Source organism: Triplophysa rosa, linkage group LG10, assembly GCF_024868665.1.
Source record: "Triplophysa rosa linkage group LG10, Trosa_1v2, whole genome shotgun sequence".
In the NCBI taxonomy this organism is placed as follows: Eukaryota; Metazoa; Chordata; class Actinopteri; order Cypriniformes; family Nemacheilidae; genus Triplophysa; species Triplophysa rosa.
This window is the reverse complement of record NC_079899.1, coordinates 21793653-21814308: the sequence shown is the minus strand read 5'-3', so window position 1 is coordinate 21814308 and position 20656 is coordinate 21793653. Positions and strand designations below refer to the sequence as shown.

The window sequence follows — 20656 nt, the reverse complement described above, 5'->3', positions numbered from 1 at the left end:
TGCTTTGGTAAAATATTGACATTTTCTAGGTTTATTTGCAACCCAATGGCTTGGTTTGTCCCTGTTTGACCCGAACAAACTCTTTTTTTGGTGTAGATATTTTTCTTAGTCTGCATGTAAAAGAATGCAATTGTAAGCTTTAAGAATATGCTGTGCTTTTTGCATGCAATTACTTTATCTGTACACACTAAAAAAATGTTGGATTATTTTAAATCCAGCGTTGGGTCAAAAATGGACAAACCCACCATTGGGTTATGAAATAACCTGTTTGGTTGTTTCAACCCAAAATGCTGGGTGGTTTTAACACATTGTTGGGTCAAATATAAGCCACGTGCTGGGTTAATTTAACCCAACCATTGGGTTTGCCCATTTTTGACCCAACGCTTGGTTGAAATAACCTAACATATTTAGTGTAACACTTTATAGCCTATCACAGAGAGGTGTAGCTGTAGCCATTGGAACAGGCTTTTATGTGTTGTCGTGTAAAAGCATTGGGGGCGTGGAGTTAGAAAATGGATGTTGGAGGCAGTGGGGTGGACATCCACCATGCTGATAGATTACTTTACTCTGATCCATTTCAATCAATACAAGCTCATGCAGCCCCGATCTCTGTTTGGAGATGATGAGATTCCAGCGCACCTGCGGATATTTACAGAGTTGAGATTTAGGGTGTGAATGGGGTAAAGAATAGTGTGAACAGCATTTTACCTCAAAACATCTGAAAATAATATGAAAATATGAAATAATAATATAAATAAATAAACAAATATAAAAATCAATGACATTAACAAACTGGAGATTCACTCTGGTACTGTTGGACTGTGTAACACAAGTAGACAGGTCATCGTGGGTCATGAATCATGATGAACTGTTATACAACATTTCAAACATTTTTAGCTTTGACTAGAACACACACAAACTATTTTTTTATCTAAACATAAAAAAATTGTATGTACAGTTACACAGACTGAACAATTATACAATATTGAACAATGAACAACGTTTCACAACAACTTGTGATTCAGTCCAGGGTAAAACATGTCTTTACTGAACTGTCTATTCATCTGGCCATTACTAATGTAAACTGACAGACATGTCTATACAAACCAGGAGCCTAACTCGCAATATTTAATTTCATAGGTTCCTGCATGTGAGAGCTACAAACATTTTCAGCAAAAATCACCTTTAATTAAATAAAATCAATATTTTATGTCCAAGCAATAATGCTTTATTATGTATATATAAGTAGGCCTACCATTACACCAGGAGCAGTTCTAGAGTCGCTAGTCCTTTGTTAAATATTGAAATATATGTAATTTAAAATAAATATTAAAATGTTAAATTTTGTCATTGTAATCTCATTAAGTATTAATCCTAAAATATCACTAGACATAAAATTAAAAAAACCATGAAGGTTCTCGAAAGTTTACTTCAAAGTACTGTATATTGTAATTCTGAAGTACTTCAATTGTGACCAAAAATTCCTGACATTCAAAAGAAGGTAGCCTAATGAAAATATTCGGAAAAATATTTACAAAGCTCCAGTTTTGTTCAGATTGTTACAGGTTTTAGAAGGTGAACAATTTATAATGACAAAAACCAAAGATATTAACAAGACGCTGTACCTCATAGATTATGTATTTTTGTCGGACCCGGAAGTTAGTGCCGCACTGGTTCCCTCGACCAAAAGCCTATGCAATTTCCCCATAGACACTTGGAAGATCGCAAAAAATAAGTTCTGTGATTAACAAAGGTTTACGATGTTTACACGTTTTGTCTATCAAGGTCATCTTTACAAATGAACACAACATTTGTTACTTTTGAAGCCTAAATACAATCTGCAGAAGTAAAAAGCTAACATGATGCTACAGTATAAACAGACTACACTATGGTCGCTCAATATCAACGTCACCACCACCAAGCCTCCGACAACTTTTTCAAAAAATTATCAACGTGTTTCCTGGTAAGTAATTCCTCTGAATGAATCTCCATCCACGATTTTAGAGATTTGTGCCCATGTTGCATTATTTGTGAGATTTATATGCACGATGGCGTCTCATCTCCGCCGTAGTCGCTTTTAGCAACTTATTAGCAACCGCTGTTTTAAGACACAATAAAGCTTTAAAAAATCACCAGCAGGTTATAACTGGTGTGTTTTATGTCATAGATTACAACGTGAAAATATTTAGAGGTTTTGTTGATCACAGACCTTATTTCAGGCATTTTACCACAAACCCATTCAAAAAACCCATTGACTTTGGGGCGATGGAACCGGAAGTGCTAAAATATTAACTCGCTTCCGGGGTTTGCATACAAAAAAAGTCATCTCATTCTCTGCACCACTCTATCATGAAGTCAAAAAGGGAGGTTCCGCCTTCCAATAAAAAGAGCAAATCATAAACGTTAAAAACTGGCGATTCTCTGATGGAGGGGCTCTAGACAGAGTCTGCAACCTGGAAAAATGTTTTAGTGCAGTTTAAGAGACTTTAATTAAGAATAGTATGCATGTAGATCAACACTTAGTCTCTGTATTAGTGCGAAGCCTCTGCAGCTCTTCCTCCAGCGTGTTGATCTTCTGCAGCAGACTGACTCTGTCCTGCAGAGCTTTCTGTTCCACCACCCTTTGTGCCTCCTGAATCTTCCTCTCATACCAGCGTTCCAGCTGCGTGGAGACCGTTTCAAAGAAACGCTGAGTCACTTCCACAGCATGCAAGTTTGCCCGCTCCTGGATGAAGGTGGCATCCGCAGGTCCCTGAGCAAAAACCTCTAGAGTGGACACGGCGCCGCCCTGCTGGGTGTGTGTGCGGTGCGCTTTAATTCTGTTTTTCAAATGTTTGCTGTGTTTCCCGGCTGGGCCGGACAGTGTATCTGTATCACTGTCAGTAAATTGCTTGCTCAAGTTGCTGGATGTGAACAGGCTGTTACTGGCACTGCTGTCACAGCGGTCAATTCCCTTGTATGTTGATACGTCTGCCATAGTTTTTCTCTGCAGTTTTGTTCTCTCCCACTGGGGGTCAGCGGTGGCCAGCTTGCCCAAGAGTGGCTTGTGTGTAAATATGGATAGATGTTTCAGATTAACATAATCATCTGTGTAAATATGGAAAGACATGTTAGGAAAACAAAGTGTATGTGGATGATTGGATACTGCTGGTTTAATTTCGACCATATGAAATATGCAGGGTTAGATACAGTAAGAAACCTAATCAGGTTTCATTTAGAGAATAGCATACTGAATGCTAAATAGAAAAATATATATATGCATTTAACGAATTTAGTTGCTCTATATATATATATTTCTAAATATATATATTTTTGACAATTATCAACATTTCCATAGTTCATGTGATGAGCTACCAGGTTAGTTAAAATGTAGTTTCAAAAAGATCTAAAAACATGTTTCAAAATAAGTTTGTAGACCCCTCTTGATTTGCTATCTAATGCAATAAAGGCATACTTTACTAAGGCCATATTTCTTAAAGGGAAAGTTTACCCTAAAATTAAAATTCTGTCATTATTTACTCACCCTCTTGTCATTTCAAACCTGTATGACCTTATTTCTTCTGTAGAACACAAAAGAAGTTGTTTTGAAAAATATTGGTAACCGAACAACAGCAGCCCCCTCCCCATTCACATCTATTGTATAGACACAAAACCAATGCAAGCGAATGGGTACATCCCATGTTCAGTTACAAACATTCTTCAAAATATTGCCTTTTGTGTTTTGCATAAGAAAGTCATACAGGTTTGAAATGACAAGAAGGTGAGTAAATGATGACAGAATTTCCATTTTTGGGTGAACTATCCCTTTAAGACCTGTATATGTTGAAGTCAAAGATAATAATTTAAATTTTTTGATTTATGTTTGTAATATTGTATAAATATTATAAAATATATCATGTTATATAATATTTTATCAATATTTTTACATAATAATTTTTACATAACTTTTTATATAATTTGTATATATTCTATACAGTGTAAATATATATATTCTCTTTTCAAAGCATTTTTCAAACCTGAAGAGCCATTTCGCTTCGCATTATAGTGTCTCCTCCCTAGGGCGTCCTCAAACTCAAAGCTCTTCCCACCCGCTCCTGGGCTGGGTAACACATTGACGTATGTGGCCAGTGAGCTGGAGCTCTCCTCCGAGATGAGTGAAAGCAGAGGCAGACCTTCTGATTCTGTGTCCATCGAATCATCCACCGATGGAGACCGCAGGAGCTTATAGTGTCGTGTCTCAGGCGTTCGCATCTCGAGATCCTGAATCTTAGACATGCACCAGCTTTTCACTTCCTTCGTCGTGGCCACCTGCTTGAAAGATCAAAACTTCAGTTTGTTGAATCATCCTGATATTGGCGAAAAACTTTGGAAAACTTTTTCTCTTGGGTTCTTGTATGGTACAACTTGTACCTGTCTTTTCTTTCCCTCCATGCATTCCAGGGTAGCTCTCTGATTGATCCGATAATGACACTCCATCCTCTCGGCGGACACGTGCTCCTGTGTGAGTTTCTCAAGCACTTTAATCTGAACAGAATTCAAACGTTTTCAGCAGCTTTCAGAAGTTTTTTTCTCATGATTTTTCCATATATGGAACTTCTCACTTCATAAAACATCACAAAATAATATTTGCTTGAAATTTGGTGAAATACCAACAAACCTGCCGTTTGTTTTTAAGCTCTACTTTGCCCAGTCTGCTGTTCATCTCCTCTTGAACAGTGTGAATTTGTAATCTCATCTCCATCTCTGTGGCTCTCAGTTTATTCTCAAGTTTTCTGAGGAGGGGCTTACAATAACAGTCCTTTGCAGGAGCCTGTTTGCAGAAGTCAGTGGTTAAGAGGTTTAAAACACGCAAATGCATTGTATTTAATCGCTCAAATGTCACCTGCTTTATCTGTCCATCTTTGTCTCGGTATAAATTATAAAGCTGAAAGGCTTTTCCATGTGGAAGTTCGTCTTCCTCGTAAAAGCTGCAGTCTTTCTGGAAAACATGTTTAAACTTTCTGATCATCTAAACAGCCATTTCTGTCAGAGCAATCATAATTATTTGCATTTTTTTATTTCTTTGTAAGATAATTCTCTTAATATCATACTTAAATAAAATGTACTGCATTATAAAGTTATTCCACAGCTCTGTGATTCTGATAAATCCCTTCACGATGATATGAAGAGCATATCCAGACCACATCTAATATAATATAAAAAAGTCATATAGTAGTAAAATACATATATAATACCTTCTGTATTGATCTCTTGATCTTTCTCCTCATACAAGGGCTCACTTTGTTCTCCTCCGGTTGTATGTTGTGAAGTAAATGGTCACCGCTTTGTGCTTGGGCTTCAACCACTTCAGTAAAGTTCTGCAAAATAATTGTAGCACTCAGTTTAAGAAGGATTTAAAGACCAAACCATCACATGACCGCTGGTCTCAAATGGGTTATAAAAGCTTAGTGGTCATGTGACTTCTTCTCACTGGCCCCTAGACCCCAATTATATTATAAATGATGAATCCACAGCACCACAGATGAAAGAGATAACTGAACCTTATCTGAAATTTGCAGCTTCTCCTGCGGGACCTGATCTCTGGGGATGCTCGGCGTCCATAATACCTCTTTTTTTTTCTTCTTTTGGACCTGGGCACAACACAAAAAGAGATGCTTTTGTTTTGAGTATTTGTATTTTTGTTTTGTTTTTATGCAATATTGGATAGTACAAAGAATTGGTACTAAATGGTAAAAAGAAACTGGAATATCCGCCCACACCTGATTAGACTTTGCCAGAAGAATGGCCAGATCTCGATTATTATTGTCCCGAGCTTTATCAAGTACAGTGTGTCCTGCCTGTTGATATATTCAACATGTGTATGAAAAAGAATATGTAAGCATTAATTTACTGTAGTATAGTTGTTTTAACTGGTGCGTGTCTTTTGATAGCGTCAATCATAATGAAATGAATAAACTAAAATAAACAAACTAAAAAATTGGTTTTGAGTGCACGTATCCCGCTGAAAAAAACAGAACCCTTCCAAGACACAATAGAAAATGAAATGGATTTAATGGTTATAATGGGAATTGTATTGGTTTTAATGGAAATGTGTATGTGATGGATTCTATTGGTATGTTATTTGATCCTTTTGAAAAAACATCCATGTTGAAAAAACCCTGCTGAAAAAAACAATAGAACCCCAACAGAAACCATTACAGAAATTCTAATGGTTTACAATAAAATACCATTATGAACCATTAGATTTTTCCATTAAAACCATTACAAAATGCCTTTTTGTAGTGTGTTTTGGGCATTATTCCAGTAGGATTTAACATCCCACCAATAGAATCCATCACATACCAGTAGAACCATTACAGTTTCCATTTAAACCAATACAAATCCCTTTAAAACCAATAAAACCATTATAACGTCTTTAATGGTTTCTATTGATTTTTTCAGCAGGGAACAATAGCAACCATAAGTTGTAATGGTTTTAACGGTTATAATGGGAATTGTATTGGGTTTAATAGAAAATGTAATGGTGTCTACTGGTGTGTGATGTATTCTATTGGTGCGATGTTATATCCTACTGGAATAATGCCCAAAACACTACAAAAAGGAATTTTGTAGTGGTTTTACTGGAAGAAGAAAAAATAGAAACCATTACAAAATTCCTTTTTGTAGTGTGTTTTGGGCATTATTACAAATAGGATATAACATTTTACAGCAGGGGGATCCATCAAATTCCAGTAGAACCATTACAGTTTCCATTAAAGCCAGTACAAATCCCTTTGAAACCATTATAACATCTTTAATGGTTTCTATTGTTTTTTTTCAGCAGGGTTATGAACCAATAGTTAGACAATTATAGTTTCCATTAAAACCAATACAATTCTCATTATAACCATTAGATCCATTCAATTGTATATTGGTTTTGGGCAGGGTTTCGTTGTTTTTTTTCAGCAGGGATCTCCAGAAGTTTACATTACGGGGTAGATCTATTAATAACTAACACAATAGATTAATGCCATTAGACTGCGTAACTTACATCATTTCTGATGCATGCATCAGCTCCAGCTTCCAGTAACAAACTAACAGTTTTTTTGTGGTTTAAACCAGCAGCGACATGAAACGCCGTCTCCCCAACCTGTAAGATCCAAAACATATGTGCAATTTACAAAATACATGCATTATTTCTTAAAAATTGTGAATTATAAATGAATCAATCTCAATTTTTATTAATATTCACTTAAGAATAAAGAAGAAAAAGTTGGGCTATTTTCTTGAATGTTGTTATTATCTATTTGAAATAATTCAGAAAATCACAGCAGTACTATAACAATAAACTAAACCATATGATCATACTGCTGATGGAGTGTTGAAGGACCTGACCTGGTTTTTCTCAGCGATGGAACATGAGGAACCCAAGAGGATCTTAATCACAGATGAATTATTGTAGCGAGCAGCAATGTGTAAACACGTGTCACCTGTCTGGAATAGAAGAAATGTTTCGTTTTCCTTTTCAGCCAATTTCTTGCTATTCTAGTTTTTGATGTAAAAGATTGCACTTGCATTGTTTTTGCTGTCGGGCACAGCTCCAGCAAGTAGCAGCATTCTGGCAGTCTGACAATGTCCATTCTGACACGCCAGATGTAGTGCTGTGTTTCCTGCCTTTGCAAAATAAAACAGAAAGCACTGTTAAGCAACAAATATGATTTAAATGTTATTTGGAAAATACTGTTTATGACATCTACATACTTTGTTCTTAACAAGGACATCTGCTCCAACTTGGACCAGCAGCTTCACACATGGACTGAAGCCATGCCACGATACTTCATGCAAAGCACTGTTGCCTTCCTGTTGAAAGAAAATCTGATTCTTTTGATCAAATTTTCATTGACGAATATTAAGTTAAAAGCAGCTAAAGATTTTTATTACACAATACACTATTAAAAATGTATATATAATAAATTGTTTTACCAGTTTTTGTAAATTTGTTGTCTTTTCTTGTAATTTAAATGTTTTTGACTGTATTTCAGAAATAAAAACCTGAATTTTTTTGGCAGCTGGGGCACCAGAACTAAACTGTAAAATAACAGGTTTTCCCTGTAAAAAGTTTTTCCAGTTTCCCTTAAATTTGTAATATTTTATTATAATTGTACGTTTTTGACCGTATTTCAAAAATGCAAAAAAAAAAAAACAGTACAATTCCGTTTTTTACATTTTACAAATTCTGTAAAATTACTGGGGGGTTTTTAAGGAAAAATTGTAGAAATGTGAAATAAAAAGTTGGTTTCCTACTTTACCATTTTCTTATTTTTTTCTGTATTTTACCAAATAATACGCTTTTTAAATTATTATAAATTTGTCCTTTAATCAAATAAAATGTCTACTATATGCATGATCTAACAAGTGTTTGGGTATATGACAATGAAGTATTTCATTATGTGAACACACCTTGTCTTGTAGATCTAATGCACAGACTCCACGGATGAGGGCAGAGATGGCATCACGGTTTCCCACAACAGCTGCCTGGTGTAAAGCCGTTTGGTGACCCTAAAACACATCATTTAAACACATCAAAGTTGTGTTGCTCTAAATTTAATTTCAGCTAAAAGCTACAAAAGGTCATAAGTCAGCAACATTGTAAGATTTGCAACAAATAGTGGCCTTGGCCCAAAATATATCTGTAGTTCTTGTCTAATCGCATCTGGAATCAATCTCTTAAGGGAATAATAGGTTGACACGGATAAAAACAAAGAAACAAATGAGACCATGGGTTTGCATCCTCCAGACTCCCTCGGTAGCCGTCGACTGTGCATCTCTGCTCTGCGTGACCGGTATGTGAAAGCAGGTGCACTGGACAGCAATCGTCCTGAGAAAACAATTCACGCATGCTCACATAAAAGAAATCATATACCAATGCATCACAATCCATCACGCAGGGATTTACAGACTAAGGGCGCATGGCCAGCTGGCTATACAGACATTAAAAAAGTCACATGGGTAATCCCTTGCACAGGAATTCATTGTAGTCTTTATTATAGATGCACAAGAGGAAATTTGTCTGAGAATGAAACTCATCAGATGTAAGTGTCTTAAGCTCTTGTTTTCATTTAATGTCTGTCTCCGGCTTCTGTGTGCCAAGATGACCCTCTTTTATAAAGCCAAATAAATAAATGGACCCTTAAATGGTTAAATTGTACATTTCGTTTGTACAGAGATGATTTTTTTATTGGACCAACACAGCTGGCTTAAAAAACCTTTCGGAAGGGACCACATGATTGTTTTGTAAAACATAAGGTATTAAATCTGCAATGAGCAAAGAACACATTAAACGTGCTGTAGACACAGATTACAATAAGGCTGAAGAGTAAGCGGTGTGATCTCATGGTAGGGTTTAGTAAAACATCACAAATGTTTGATCAAATAGCTGCAGCTTGGCACATGTTAGAACAAATAGACACACATTCTGTCAAAGCCCAAAAAATATATAGACATGCTATTGTTCAAACCCATGTTAGTAAATAATGCATTATCGAATATTAATGTATACAACTTTTAAAGTTAACATGATTACTATATAGAAATTAAGTTCTATAAATAGTATATGTTAAATTATGAGGAAATATTAAGATGAATGAATGAATGAATGCATTGCATATGTTACTGTACTGTATTTAACCTTATTCTAAAAACATACAGGAATCCACAAGAGCTTCAGGAAGCAATATTACATTTACATTAAAAAATAGGACACATGGCCTTGATGTAAAAGGATTGAGAATAATATCCTATATGATCCAACAAACAGATTAAATCTTCATGCCAGGAAGAACTTCTAATCTTTCATATTCATAGACCGCAAAGTACTCTCAGCAAAATGCTTGTGCATTGGTGATTTTTTGTTGAAACCTGAAACTCTGACAACCTTCTTCTTGTGGTGTTCAAAGTCGGCAGTGTACATTTAAGACACATATGACTTTAGTATCTTATGGAACTCGGAGGGAACGGGATCTGACAGGAAGATTCTCAGCTGTCAGATACTGTTCCCCCTGTATAACCTCGAAGGGCTTCACGTCTAAGCATGTCCCATTCATAAAGCCCAGTGGTCTAGTGGTTAGAGCATTTGGTTTATGATGCGTAGGTCATTGGTTTGAGTCCTGCGTGTCTTTTTTCTCATTGAACACAGGGGAACCTTACATTCTTAGTTGTCAGGTCCGGATACATTCTCCTGCTTTGTTTGAAAAATGTAGTGATAACAACCTGAAACTCTGATAACCTTCTTCTTGTGGTGTTCAAAGTAAGCAATGTAAATTTTTAAACAAGGAAATTAGAGGGACAAAAAACATCATATCAAAAGACATACATATACACAAATTTATTGTATATAAACGCACACACATACACATACTGTACAGTACATACAGTACATCAAGATTCACATAAACAAACCTTCATCCTGTAACAAAAATCATTCATAAGACATTGCTTACCTTTTCCCAAAACGGAGATATCTTATCAGCTTTATTATTGGACTTATAGATGAATGTTTATAAATCAATAAATGAATAAATATGATTAATTAAGTCATAAAGTGTTGGAAATAGACAAATATTTGGTACACTTACATGTATACAGAAATATACTTTCATTTCAAGCGAAATCTATTTACGTCAATCGCCATAATAGACTTTAGTGCCAAATCAAAGCACCTAGAGCACCACCTCGCGGTTTACACCAGTCATACGTGCAGGTCATAATACAATTGATATTAAATTAATTATACTAACTTTTAATATACTTATGGAATGCGTTAGCAGTTATCAAATAAATAAATAAATAAACAAACGATTAAATAAATAAATAATCTACATCTGTGCTTTGCCTGATTAAAAGACCACATCTCCCGAAATCCGGCCATTTCATAAAGACTCCATGCATAGCCTCTTTGTTCGGTGAAGGGAGGCGTCTTCTTTCACAAAGTACATACAGTATGTACAGTAAGTTCATGAGACTCTATCTTTGTGATGGTGATGAAGGGTCGCAGTGTGCTGTGACTTCTCGCGCAGGCGGCTGGTATTTCAGTATGGAGGAGAGAGAGGGGAGGTGAAAGTTCACCATGGCTTGGGCATATCAGGTGACAATGTGGAAAAGTTTGGTTGCCTCGGCATATTAAATGTCTCAGACTCGGACCATGACAAGCAAAGGGACATACAAAGAGGTTTACGGGAAAATCGACGCGCTGCCCTTCGATTATTATGAGGACGATGACGGTTTCGACACATTCACGGACGGGGACGGAGACTGCGGCTGTGATGAAGGAGGTTGGGATTATTTTCACTTATAATTGAGAAATAAATAAATATGCATTGAAGTGGCGTATACTTTCCTTTAGACGTTTCCATAACAGGTATTCCCCTAAAATTAAAGGACATTTTAAATAAAGGACAGAAAATGAAACATCGTTTTATTATGGTTTAGAAGTATAGTTAACGTGGTTTTGTGGCTAATTTAATTGTATTACAATAGTTTTAAGTAAACTATAGTTATCATATTGAGACAATGGTACATTTATTGTTACTATTGCTTTAATACAAATAACATAGTAAAAGCATGGTTAATTTTTGTAAGGGGTATTGTAAAGTATTTTGTTATGGTTTTTAAGCAGCAACAATATCTGTATTAATTATAACATTTTCGTAATAGCCTAAATATAAATGTATTCATTATGTATTTTAAATATTAAATAAGACATTTCTAAATGCAGACATGGTTCGAAGTCCAGGAATAGAATTTGCAATACAGTAATTGTCTTAAATGGATTTAGGGCTTTAGTTTTTTAGTGTAACTATATGACCTTCAGCTAACATTCACTCTCGACCCAGGAGGTTCATTTTAAATCAGGCGTTGCTTACAAATCATTCCACAAAACCAAACCTCAGATATCTGAATTCCTGTCTCTCCTGGAGTTTTATTTTTGTGTGTCTATAGTGTTTACTAATGAAACAAACCCATAATAGCACACCCTAACCATGCAATGCCCCAGTTAGACGCATACATAAACACAGCAGGATTCTTAAGTCTGAGACTTGAAGTGGCTCTTGGTCTCTCCAAATGCAGTGCACATTCCTCAGCTGAGAGTGAACAAGGTCACAACCATCACATCCACTGCAACACGAGGAGTGGAATGCCAACGCAGGCAGTGCCCACAACTCCACACACATCGACTCCACAAATCACTCTGATAGAGAGCCATCCAATTCTTATACTTACTGTATAACTCTGTAAGCCACATGTCTAATAATAAACAGGTTCATAACGAGAAGATTCTAATAGTAGTTTATGCCCATGCTTATAACTTTCTTATAAAAAAGTTGCAGGAGGAAATGAACCGATACAGTTTTTTATTGTCAGTTTGTTTAGGGTTTAACTGTACATTTGTTTGTTTAACATCAGATTGTTGTTTTCTGTAAACATTAGAGCCTGTTGTAAGGCACTCAAACACTCTTCTAGTAAAAACCGAATTGACAGTATACTGTAAAAATCTAAAAACAAGGCACAATGTATGGAGGGATTTTGCGTATTCATTTTTGCAGTTCAATTACAATTTGCACTGCATTGTGTTGTGTTTGTGTTAACGGAAATGTAAAATTAATATTATTGGATAATGTCCTGGCAGAAAGTACATTTTTTTGTTCAAACTACAGTGTGAAAGCTGTGCGAGTGTGCCTATAGGACAAAAGCTGTTTTAAAAGCAAAGGGTATTTACACTACCGGTCAAAGGTTTTTGAACACTTAAATGAAAAGTTTCTTATTGTCTTAAAAAGGTTTTTATCTGAAGGTGTATGCTTTAATGTCTGAAATTAGTTTTCAGAAAAAAATTATTGTGCAAATGAAGAGTTTTGTTCCAAAATGAGATAACAAATATCATGGGTTTTTTGTGCATTCCAATTAATATCAATCAAACTGCAGTTGGTTTAAAAAATACAGCTAACTAACACAATAAAACAAAAAATAACACGATAAAAAACATGATTTTTGAATTTTTTAAAAACGGATTTATCTCATTTTGGAAACAAACTCTTCAAAATATAAACTCTTTTTATTATAAACTGATACAAAACGATTGAATAAAAAATGACTTTGAAATGAATGACTTAGACTACATAATGAAAAAGGAGCAGCCAGTAAGAGCACAGAATAGATGGTAACTCATAGAAGCTGCTTGAGAAAATGGCAAGAGAACATTTCTGTAAATCTTTGGCAAAAGTGTGAATACATTCAAGATGCTAAATTATAACAAGTTTTATTTTTCCCTTTGTGATATTCTACAGTTTTGTTGAGCTTACTATTCTTCTAAAATCCGGAAAAAATATGAATAAGTGAGCAAGTAAGTGTTCAAAACCTTTTGACCGGTAGTGTATATATTATTGACTAGATGTAGTAAATAGAGGTTTGTTGATAATGCAGTCTACTCGTGGCGTTATTTTTGACATTCTTATTTTACAAACAAATGCCTAAAACTTGTTTTATGATTAGCTAATTATGACCTGATTGTGTTGTTGTGTTTGGCAGTTCTTGGGTGCAGCGATCCGTTCAGCAGTGAGGTAAAACCTCGAATCCTGCTCATGGGCCTGCGGAGAAGCGGCAAGTCATCCATTCAGAAAGTTGTATTTCACAAGATGTCACCCAACGAGACGCTCTTCCTGGAGAGCACCAATAAGATTTGCCGAGAGGATGTATCCAACAGTTCTTTTGTCAGCTTCCAAATCTGGGACTTCCCCGGGCAGATTGATTTCTTCGACCCCACGTTTGACTACGAGATGATATTTCGCGGAACGGGGGCTCTCATCTTTGTGATAGATTCACAGGTATCTGTGTGTCTGTCAGTCCATCATGATGTATTTAAGTCTTTGTAAACGCGTTATAAAAAAAATCATATTTCTGTAGGACGATTATGTGGAGGCATTAAGCAGACTTCACCTCACTGTGACAAGGGCCTACAAGGTCAATCCAGACATCAACTTCGAGGTGTTTATCCACAAGGTGGACGGACTGTCAGATGACCACAAGATTGAGAAACAGAGTGACATCCATAAACGAGCCAATGATGATCTAGCTGATGCTGGTTTAGAAAGAATACACCTAAGGTTTGTGTCCTTGTCATTGTTTCAGTGTTTTATTTGGATTTTTGTAAGTTGGAGCTGTGATGTGAAACGTATGATTCGTTGCAGCTTTTACCTGACAAGCATCTATGATCATTCGATTTTCGAGGCCTTCAGCAAAGTCGTGCAGAAACTGATTCCTCAGCTTCCGACTCTTGAGAATCTGCTCAACATTTTCATATCTGTGAGTAGATATTAAACACATCTTGCTGTCTGGCTGTCCTACAAAGGCAGCAAAGTTTCTTAGCCCAATTCTTAGTATTGGATTTGATTATGTGATTGCTTAGTGACTTGTAACATCAGAGGTTTCTTTTGTTTACATGAGTTGAGGTAGAGAGAATTAGCCAATTATTGACTTCTTTGCTTTCTAAAAATGATGCATGGAAAGAGCGGAGCTCAAATTATTAACATCGTAACAACCGATTACATATTAACTACAGCAATGAGCTTTGACTTTAATGCAAGCACGTGTTAAAAATGCATTTTGAGCTTTTTAAAGTGTAACCACCTCCACCATCTGGGAGACGCTGAAGGAGTCTTTGCTGTCACACCAGCAAACTCAGAAACGCTTTCTTTCCCTCAGCTGTCAGCCTACTGAACTCTAAACTCAGGTGCTGAACAGTACATTCTTATTATAACCATTTCATACTAAACAGTATAAAAACTTGCACAAAAACATAAAAGAATCACAACAAAAATGGATAGTGCCTTATAGTACATTTCATCATTATAAATCCCAGTTATATGTACAGTAATCTCCTTTCTATCAACATATAATTGAATGGTGTGCTTATTTCATTTTAATAAGGGAAGCAATTTATTTGAGAAATATCGTAAATATCTAAGATGTTGTTTTAACATTAGCCAGCCGGTGGCAGCAGAGGGTAAAAAGAGATGTTTTGGAGATGAGAGTTGAACAATTTTGTGTCTTGAAATAATGAAGCTGAAATCTCTTAACCATCTGCCACTCTTAGTATTACAGAAATGATGTGTATTTTATGCGTTGCCTTTTTTTAATGGATTTATGATTAATGCATGATTTTAATAATTTCCCTACTCTTCACTTTTATAAAAATCATGTTCATACATGCATGTATATTTTCTTACATTTTAATATTTTGACATATTTATAGAATCATAATGTACAATAACTATAAAAATAGAATATAATATATAGCTAAATAAAATGCTATTGAATAATGGATGTAACTTTTAAGATAACAATATAATTTATTAAGTTAAATTAATCAATCTCAGTCATTTTACTATTGTGAGAAAAGGTTTTATAGGGTTAGATTGTTGTTTTTCTAAGAAGAGTATTTGCTGTACAGTTGATTGTTGGTTGCGTAATTCATTTCCACTTCAAAGTGTTACAAGATGTGATGTTCATGTTATTGCAGAATTCAGGGATTGAAAAGGCTTTTCTCTTTGATGTGGTTAGTAAGATTTACATAGCGACAGACAGCAGCCCGGTGGATATGCAGACCTACGAATTGTGTTGCGACATGATAGATGTTGTTATTGACATCTCGTGCATCTACGGGTGAGTGACACTGAGAACACACTAATTCAGTCATTTATTATTATTTAATGTCAATTACATGACATTACTTGGTCCCACATGAAACAGCATGCATTTTCCTTTCTCTTAAACAATCTTCCTATGTCCAAATCATCATTATAATGTACAGTTTTTCATTATTTTAACAAGTTTTGCAAAGATACTTTGAATTTAGCATGCAAAGATTTCCCTGCAGCCTTTGCTGGTTGTGTTCTAATCTTTTGTGGATTAGTAGTATGTAACTCCAGGATATGTAAATAATGGCTATAAACATTGAAAGGGCAGATGTTGGCACCTCTGGCACCATCAAGTGCGTTTGTCCTATGATTCAGCGAGTCAATGGGGTCTCGGTAGGTGCAGAAAGGCAGGCCTGACCCCGAGCCGCCCAGCTGTCAGTTCACGTTGGCCTATAAGAGCAGATGAGCACTCTCAGCACCATCAGACTCATAGGAGAGAAGGCAGAGGGTCGACCCTTTAAATTGGGGTCTTAGTCGGTGACTAAAAGCCATGATTTACTCTAAAAGTAGTCATATGTAATTCTGTGTGTTGTCATTGTGGACTACAATGTGGTCAGGTATGTACCAGAGACTGCATAAGTGAGCCATTCGATCGGTTGATTTCCCCCAAATGTTTAAAAACTTGACTCTTTTGACGATATCAAAACATTGCTCAACCAATGGTTTTGACGGGGCTGTCTGTTTGTCCAAGCCATGGAAGATGGAGCAGTGAACCTATTCAAATACAATCAACGTTATCACAGTTCTGTATGGCAACGCTAGTGCACAGAAATGACACACTTCAGCTTTAAAGATGACTGATTTGTTTCCTGTTTACCATGTTTGCATTGATCAATGTTCTCAATGTGAGGAAGCCTAAATTACACCCTTTATTATGTCAGCTTCTTTTATTCGCCATCTTTTCCGCAACTTGAAAAGCATCATTCGAGTAAAAATATTTATATATTTATATCCGCGCATAATAGCGTCAAATTGTTTAGCTATAAAAGCAGGAGATTATAACAGGGCATCTGTTCATTTTGATCATTATGAATCAACATCTGTTCTCCGCTGCTAAATTTAAAGATTATTTTTTGCTGTATACCCTCTGTTCTTAAGATGAAGAGAAGAGAAGAAGAGACTTCCTGATGCAACAGCGCGCTTCTCTTGAGTTTTTAGGCAACAGGCCAGAACTGTTTATTAGCATTTATCACATTCAAAATAAAATCTGTTCACATCTGTTTTTCCTAGGTTGACTGGGGATGAGACAGGAACTCCTTATGACAAAGAGTCCATGGCCATAATTCACCTGAACAACACGACTGTCATGTACCTTAAGGAAGTCACAAAATTTCTCGCTCTGGTGTGTTTCATCAGAGAGGAGAGTTTTGAGAGGAAAGGTGAGCACTGTCTGATTTTGCCTATACAGTAAACTGTTTTATCATTTACAGCTACATTGACTCCGAACAGTGAAAATCTGCTGGTTTGAGCTGCACTGATGTGAGACAATGTGATCATTTGAGAAATCCTTGGGTGGCTAATGAAGATTAAATTCCATGCACGGGACCATTAGGGAACGTGTCGGGATCTAAGATATATGAATAAAAAAGTTGACATTACATTCAAATGCATGCAAATCAATCCACTTAAAATGATTAAATAAACAAATGGGTTATAAAATCAAAATCTGAAAATGTCTTTCCCCTCTGAATCCACGACCGCTTGTTTTGGAAAATGGCTTTATACTTTTAAAACAGCCTTTGATTTTTTTCTGTGGAGTGGTTAGCAGGGAAAGAGTTTCTCGCTTTTCATGCATGTTCTGTGCAACATAACGCAATATCACATCATTTACATGTTAAACATTACCTATTTCACCTTCAACATAATCGAGCTGTTGCTACGAGCCTGTATTCAATATTTCTGTTCAAACTTAATATTTCATTATGTCTGCCTCTGATGACACCAATCAAGTAGTGTTTTACACCAGCCTTCAAAGTTTTTCTGCATGTAGATGTTGGTAAATGTTTCATGTAGATTTTTTTTTTATCTCTGGATCAAAGTGAAATGCTGTCTTGGTCCTCTGAGTAAAACAAACACTGTTGTTTATCAGCCTGCTTTGCCAGCCAGTACGATTATGCAGCGATACAGTTGAGGAACGGACCGATCTACCTGCTGCTTTCTAATTACACACTTTTTGTGTCGCACAGGACTCATCGACTACAATTTCCACTGTTTCAAGAAAGCCATAGAGGATGTGTTTGATGTGCGATTACAAGTGCAGAGAAATCGCAAGCTTTTAAGCCAGAGACGCTGGAGCAGACAGACGGTGCCTAATGGACCTCAGTTGCATCCCCATTGAAGAGCAGTGGAAAGCTGTCCAGTCTGTTGCTGTGTCTCAGAAGTGAAGGATTCACGCAGACTTGATTGTTCGCTGGTTCTGAAGGGCCACTTACTGCTCTACAGGAATCCAGAATGTCAATACACAACGCATTGTGCGTTCAAAGCCTTGCACTGCTGAACTTAGTTGCCCATGTGTTAACTGTCTGCGAGGAAGCAACTTTTTTTTTACAGAAGGAGGCCGTTAATAGTTTTCCACAAAATCTAATGCACAGTTTTTAAAGTCTGATGCATCAGATAATGCTGATAAAGTGCTTTTTGTATATAGGGCACAAACAGCTTTTACAATATAATAGTAGCAAATATGCATTGTAAAACAGTGGAATATTTTTGGAATATTTAAAGATGCAATGCGTAACTTTTGCGCCTTTATTGCAATATGTGTTTGAAACATAAAACTGCAACTTTAGGTACTTATCTTTACATGTATTGAAGTTAAATAATGTAAAAACCAGCGAAATCAAACCAGACAGCACACATTATAAATCTATATTATAAGACGAGGAGACCACTCCTTTGTCTTTTATGTACTTATTTTCTTTATTTTTAACATTTTACACTAAAAAAGTTACAGATCAGTGCAAATTATGTATATATATATATTTTTTTTTAACCCCTTGATCTAAAGTGAAGCCTATTTTTTTCTCTGTCCAGCTTAATATGCAGAGTATAACTATACTTAATAAGTTATTACTTAATAACTATAAGTAAGCCATTTGTTAGAAGTGTAAACCTTTTTGTAAATCGTTACAACATTGCTATTATGTTCAGAAAAACAATCATGATGTGTGTTCGACTACATGCAATGTTGTGTAGGTTGATTGACATCAAAGTAGCGCAAAAACGATTCAAAAGCTTTTAAATTCACAACTTTCAATTTTCACGATTTTTGCGGTATTTTGATGTCATAACCTTTTTGGTCTGCGACGCACAAAGTTTAACACGCATATTGTTTTCACGATGCTAGTGGCACAACCTTTTTTTGTGGTTCAGCAATTTTCCTTTTTGAAATTAATAATAAACTCAGAAAAAAATGTTTTCATTACCCCTGCAATACTTCTGTATTTTTTATTACTACTTCATTTGATAGATATGACCATTTACTTTCTTTACTTTCTCAGTTGTGCCTAAAGCAGAAACATGTCAGCAAACACAACAAAGTTACAGCAAAGAGCATAGTTGTTCTGCATCTGCATATATGGTCTACAAGCTCAAAAATTAATAAAGGTTATTTATTTATTTTATTGAATATTAAAAGTCATTTTGTTCTCTTACTTTGTCATAAATAATATTTTATAGATTATGCTACTAAATTAAATGCAGGAAATCTTCAAGCGTTTGTTCTCTGCAGTCACAGGAAGTGCGTGGACACGCCTATACGCTCCAGTGCCTAATATCATGTAACTGATTTCGGTGGCTTGTGTGTTTTCAGGGTTTAATGCCTTTGCAGTGGGAGGCGTCTCGCTGTGGGGTTACAGCACCAGCACTAATCCCAGGGGATACCTTTGCCTCGCGATGCTGGGTAAATCTCATGAGGTCAGAGCCGATTACGCAAGAGCTGCTCCTCTTCTGGACGCACACGAAATCATCTGTAGTGAAACTACAATGTGTTATGTAAGACAATTTCATGTTTAGTGTTATAATCTCTATCAGAAGGCCGAGCGCTATTTACTCGGCATGAACAGGGACCCATCTGTGAGCGAGGGCTTCTCCTCGCATGTATTGTTAAGCGCAGGGTGAGGGTAGTTAGGTTGAAGCACTCTCTTATAAATGTGAACATGTTAGAATATTGAAAGGGTATATCATCATTTTGAATAGCTATGTTATACCGAGTGTCGTTTAAATCCATCACTCTTAGTTCTCAGGGCAGGCACATCTAGTCAGCAGCGAGTGAAAGGACCAATCAGAGACCGGCAGGGTTGATTGAGGCTGTCATTGAGGATTAGATTGCTTCAAAACTAAAGCTGTCTTTTCACATTAAGAAAAGGCTTTAAGGGCCCTTCACAAGAGCGTCATTGATTGGGTGAAAACAGAACAGCCTTCGTCTGTAAGATATGAAGTACAGTACATGTGGAGACACTCACGTGTACATAAACTACAAAATGTTATGTTATTACGATTTTTAAACTGCTAGTTTATACTACAACCTGTGTTCGAAGCATCACTCTTTTAAGTAAATAATGTATGAAAAGCGAATTTTTTTTTATTTACGCAATTTTGATAGCACATTATAAACTATATAATCCTGTGGCTCAGTGGTTAGAGCATGGCGCCAGTGTTGGGTGTAACTAGTTACTAAGTAATTAGTTACTGTAATTTAATTACTTTTCCCTTGAAAATGTAAACTAAGGGATTACTCTTATTTTTTCTGTAATTTAATTACACTTACTTCTGATGTAATTAAACTAAATACTTTGTGTAATATGTGTGTGCAATAGTGGAAATGACATCAAAATTCAAAGTCTAACTTTAAAATCCGTGCTTTAATGTATAATTCTCACATTTGTAATACTTTGGTCAGTTAATAATACCACTTTATGTAGTTTAATATT

The 20656-nt window shown here is 35.9% G+C and overlaps 2 protein-coding genes across 2 annotated transcripts; one reads left to right on the top strand and one right to left on the bottom strand.

Moving 5' to 3' along the window:
* Positions 1–87: 87 nt before the first annotated feature.
* Positions 88–9501, bottom strand: ankrd6a (ankyrin repeat domain 6a). The gene is made up of 14 exons (XM_057343099.1): positions 9498–9501; positions 8757–8857; positions 8440–8538; positions 7741–7839; positions 7551–7653; positions 7375–7469; positions 7031–7129; positions 5541–5837; positions 5235–5357; positions 4883–4996; positions 4658–4810; positions 4411–4524; positions 4017–4311; positions 88–3087 (listed from the first exon to the last, which is right to left on the bottom strand). The coding sequence occupies exons 1-14, from the start codon at positions 9499–9501 to the stop codon at positions 2513–2515; spliced, it is 2271 nt and encodes a 756-aa protein (XP_057199082.1). The 3' UTR covers positions 88–2512.
* A 1461-nt stretch (positions 9502–10962) lies between these two features.
* On the top strand, positions 10963–19990 carry rragd (ras-related GTP binding D). The gene is made up of 8 exons (XM_057344034.1): positions 10963–11309; positions 13561–13856; positions 13936–14135; positions 14220–14334; positions 15551–15693; positions 16959–17107; positions 17915–19331; positions 19537–19990. The coding sequence occupies exons 1-7, from the start codon at positions 11162–11164 to the stop codon at positions 18064–18066; spliced, it is 1203 nt and encodes a 400-aa protein (XP_057200017.1). The 5' UTR covers positions 10963–11161; the 3' UTR covers positions 18067–19331; positions 19537–19990.
* Positions 19991–20656: the final 666 nt, after the last annotated feature.